At 59.5% G+C, this 3,962-nt stretch overlaps 1 protein-coding gene across 1 annotated transcript in view; it reads left to right on the forward strand.

Moving 5' to 3' along the window:
- The window catches only part of LOC104617987 (glycogen phosphorylase, liver form), a gene marked incomplete at its 5' end in the record, with an annotated part of 5,973 nt that overhangs the window by 1,261 nt on the left and 750 nt on the right, over positions 1–3,962 (forward strand). The window contains 11 exons of the mRNA XM_010283457.1: positions 4–147; positions 275–367; positions 630–776; positions 1,370–1,533; positions 1,635–1,749; positions 1,937–2,038; positions 2,118–2,265; positions 2,379–2,437; positions 2,765–2,906; positions 3,039–3,246; positions 3,326–3,460. Coding sequence (XP_010281759.1) covers positions 4–147; positions 275–367; positions 630–776; positions 1,370–1,533; positions 1,635–1,749; positions 1,937–2,038; positions 2,118–2,265; positions 2,379–2,437; positions 2,765–2,906; positions 3,039–3,246; positions 3,326–3,460 — 1,457 coding nt within the window. The remainder of the gene's footprint in view (positions 1–3; positions 148–274; positions 368–629; positions 777–1,369; positions 1,534–1,634; positions 1,750–1,936; positions 2,039–2,117; positions 2,266–2,378; positions 2,438–2,764; positions 2,907–3,038; positions 3,247–3,325; positions 3,461–3,962) is intronic.

Genomic DNA, 3,962 nt, shown 5'->3' on the forward strand with positions numbered 1-3,962 from the left:
CAGTTCTTCGGGGGAAGGGAGCTGCGGCTGAAGCAGGAGTACTTCGTCGTGGCTGCCACCCTCCAGGACATCATACGCCGCTTCAAAGCATCCAAATTCGGGAGCACAGACAGCGTCCGAACCGTGTTCGATTCCTTCCCTGACCAGGTACGAGCCAGGGTTGCGCACCCAGGGCTGGAGGGGTTTCGTGGACCCTCCGTGGGTGCCTGTGCCTGGCTGGCTCAGGCAGCAGGATGCCCACATGTCCTCGTGTGCCACCCCTGCTCTCCTGCAGGTTGCCATCCAGCTGAACGACACGCACCCCGCCATGGCCATCCCGGAGCTGATGAGGATTTTCGTGGACATCGAGAAGCTGCCGTGGAACAAGGTGGGGAGGCTCGACGTGGGTCCCCTCTGCTTGCACCCACCCTGCCGCCTGCCCGCGGCGGAGGAGCTGGATAACCATTTTTGTGGCTGCTGGTGGCCTGGAGAGTGGCGTGCAGCAGTCAGGTGGGGTTTAACCGGTAGGGACTTGGAGGAGCCAGCTCAGCCGTGCTGCTGGCCGCGGTGGGATGACCATGCGTGGGTGCTGGCACCCACCCGGGGCTGCCTCCACCCTGGCCACTCAGCACCAGCTCTCTCCCCGGCAGGCCTGGGACATCACCAAGCAGACCTTTGCTTACACCAACCACACAGTGCTCCCCGAAGCCCTGGAGCGCTGGCCGGTGGACCTGGTGGAGAAGCTGCTCCCCAGACACCTGCAGATCATCTACGAGATCAACCAGAGACACCTGGATGTAAGTGCCTTGGGGCAGCGCAGGAGCCCTCCCTCCGGAGAGGGGGACGGGGATGGCACATGTTGTGCTGTCGGGATCAGGGGGATGCATAAACCGATGATGTTGGGTGTGTGGCTGGGTGGTTCTGGCTGCTATTTTGGGAGCTTGGTGTGTAGGATAGCCCTTCCCACCAGTCTACTGCCATCCCGCACTTAGTGGTTGTTTTAAAGGCTCCGGGCACTTACCTGTTGGCATTTCTTTGCTCCCTAAATGCTAAATTCATTCTGGAGAAGGATGGGGTTGGGGCCACAAAGGAGATGGTGGTTTGGCTTCCTGGTCTGGCAGCACGAGGCTTTCACCAAAATGGCCCCACATGTGCCCACAAGACCCTCTCCGTAGGGGCCTGGGGGGGTCCTTCTGTCCAGAGACGTCAGTGCTGGGGAAGGGGGTACCCTTGGGAGGGGGTTGGCACCATCGCTCTGGAGTAAAAGCCACCGCTCTGGCTGGCATCAAACGCGTTGGAGTCACTGCTGTGGCCCCCTCCTGGGGATCCATCGGGTTGGACATCCCTAAACACCAGCACCGCTCACCATCTCTCCGGCCTTCCCCGGCAGCACATCGCGTCCCTCTTCCCTAACGACGTGGACCGGCTGCGGAGGATGTCCCTGATAGAGGAGGGAGGCACCAAGAGGATCAACATGGCCCATCTCTGCATCGTCGGCTCCCACGCTGTCAACGGCGTGGCAAAGATCCACTCCGAAATAGTCAAGACTCAAGTGTAAGCGCGAGGAGGGAGGCGGTGGTGGATCACCCTTGGCTTGGAAATGGTGGTGGTGCCAGGTGGGCAAGCCTGAAACTGTCCCCTCCTCATCCTCATAGCTTCAAGGACTTCGCAGCGCTGGAGCCGGAGAAGTTTCAGAACAAGACCAACGGCATCACCCCACGGCGCTGGCTCCTGCTCTGCAACCCGGGACTGGCGGAGCTCATCGCAGAGGTAACGGCGCGGGGGGAGCATGCTGGCTCCCAACCCTTCCCGGCCCCAGGTTGCCACTCCAACCTCAGCCATTTACAATCTCCTACGTGGTCCAAGCACCGCCGGCTGTGCCGGGCGGGAGCAGCGTGCCCGAGGAAGGCGGCCGCCCCAACCCCATGGTTGGCGCGTGCTTGTGCTCCTGTTGCAGAAAATAGGGGAGGACTACGTGCGGGACCTGAGCCAGCTGACAAAGCTGCACGAGTTTGTGGACGACGACCTCTTCATCCGGGAGGTTGCCAAAGTGAAGCAGGTGAGAGGGGCGCAGGCAGCGGGGACACAGGCACGGGGAGCGCAGGCTGGGGACTGACGCGCTCTCTGCCCTCGCCCAGGAGAACAAGGTGAAGTTCGCGCTGTACCTGGAGAAGGAGTACAAGGTGAAGATCAACCCTTCCTCCATGTTCGACGTGCATGTGAAGAGGATCCATGAGTACAAGCGGCAGCTGATGAACTGCCTGCACATCATCACCATGTACAACCGTAAGCCACCGCGCATCCCAAGGGGACGGGCTGCCCTGGGGGTGCACGAGCACCCCTATCCCCCAGGGCTGCAGCTAAAACAGAGGGTGAGACCACGCTGCTGTCTCCTCCAGGCATCAGGAGGGATCCTACAAAGCTCTTTGTGCCGAGGACAGTGATCATTGGGGGCAAGGTAAGTTGGGTCAGGAGTTCTAAGCATTTTGCAGGAAGTCACTGAAAATGCCCAGGGGATTTGGGTGCAGATGTCTTACGGGGCCATGTCCATGAAGCTCTCCAGGAAGTGCTGGGGTAGCACTTGTTGGCTTCAACCCAAGGAAAGCACCAAGTTTTTGGGAGACTTGCACAACCATATGTTGCCTGTGGTCATGTAAGCCCCTGAAAACTTGGAGGCACAACACATGGGTTGGATGAGGTGGTGGGAGCAGGGCCAAGGGAGCTGGGTGCGCCTCACCCGCCCCTGGCATCAGCCCTCCAGGCTCACTTGTGGCTTTTCTCTTAGGCTGCCCCAGGATATCACATGGCTAAAATGATTATCAAGCTCATTAACGCTGTGGCTCAGGTGGTGAACAATGACCCCATTGTGGGGAGCAAGCTGAAGGTCATCTTCCTGGAGAATTACAGGGTCTCACTGGCAGAGAAAGGTAACCCACGTGGGGAGGGGATGTCTGGCTCACGGCTGCCCACCAGCCCATGGCTCTGTGGTGGACCTTCAGCACGATACAAACCCAAAGGTGGTCACCATAATCCCTTGTGTCTGTGTGTGCTGTTGTCAGTGATCCCTGCTACTGACCTGTCGGAGCAGATCTCCACGGCGGGCACCGAGGCGTCGGGTACGGGGAACATGAAGTTCATGCTGAATGGGGCTCTGACCATCGGCACCATGGATGGAGCCAATGTGGAAATGGCTGAGGAGGCTGGAGAGGAAAACCTGTTCATCTTCGGCATGAGGGTAGAGGACGTCATGGAGCTGGACAGGGAAGGGTGAGAGCTGGGGATGCTGTGGGGGTGCTACCATGGGCGGCCAAAGCAGCACCATCTCATATCAACCCTTCCCTGCCAGATACAATGCTCAGGAGTACTATGACCAGCTCCCTGAGTTGAAGCAAGCCATGGACCAGATCAAGAGCGGCTTCTTCTCCCCAAAGGAGCCTGACCTCTTCAAAGACGTGGTCAACATGCTCTTCCACCATGACCGGTAAGGCCTGGGATGCCATCCATCCCCTGGGTTGGGTCTTGCCACCAAACTCCTGGTGCCTGTGCAGAGCAGTCCCCTGCACCAACCATCCACCCTCTGGCTGCTAAGGTCCCATTTTCTGGCCCCGATGTTGTGCATGTGGAAGAGCAACCTCGGGTACAAAAGGCTCTCCACGTACGGCACTTCACGCTTGCCGCATTAAAGCCTGGAGTACATCAAGGCCAAGGCTCGTTTGGGCGCACAGCCCTTGCCAGATGGTAGATGCTTTTAGGTATCTCAAGGGCTTTCCTGGCCGGAGCACTAAACAGCCAAGGGCTGTGGGCATTTGCACGGGGGAAATGGTTTTCCCGGCGCACTGACGCAGGGTGTGCCCTGCCGGGGCACACGTCCAGCCCGCACCGCAGCGCCCGCGGGCTTGCAGGGCTCTGTACAAACCGGGCTTGGGGAGGATGAATTTGGCTGATGCATTGGTGTTGGAGGAAAACCCGGACCTGGCAGCCCC

This window comes from Phaethon lepturus, unplaced genomic scaffold, assembly GCF_000687285.1.
Source record: "Phaethon lepturus isolate BGI_N335 unplaced genomic scaffold, ASM68728v1 scaffold39413, whole genome shotgun sequence".
NCBI lineage: Eukaryota > Metazoa > Chordata > Aves > Phaethontiformes > Phaethontidae > Phaethon > Phaethon lepturus.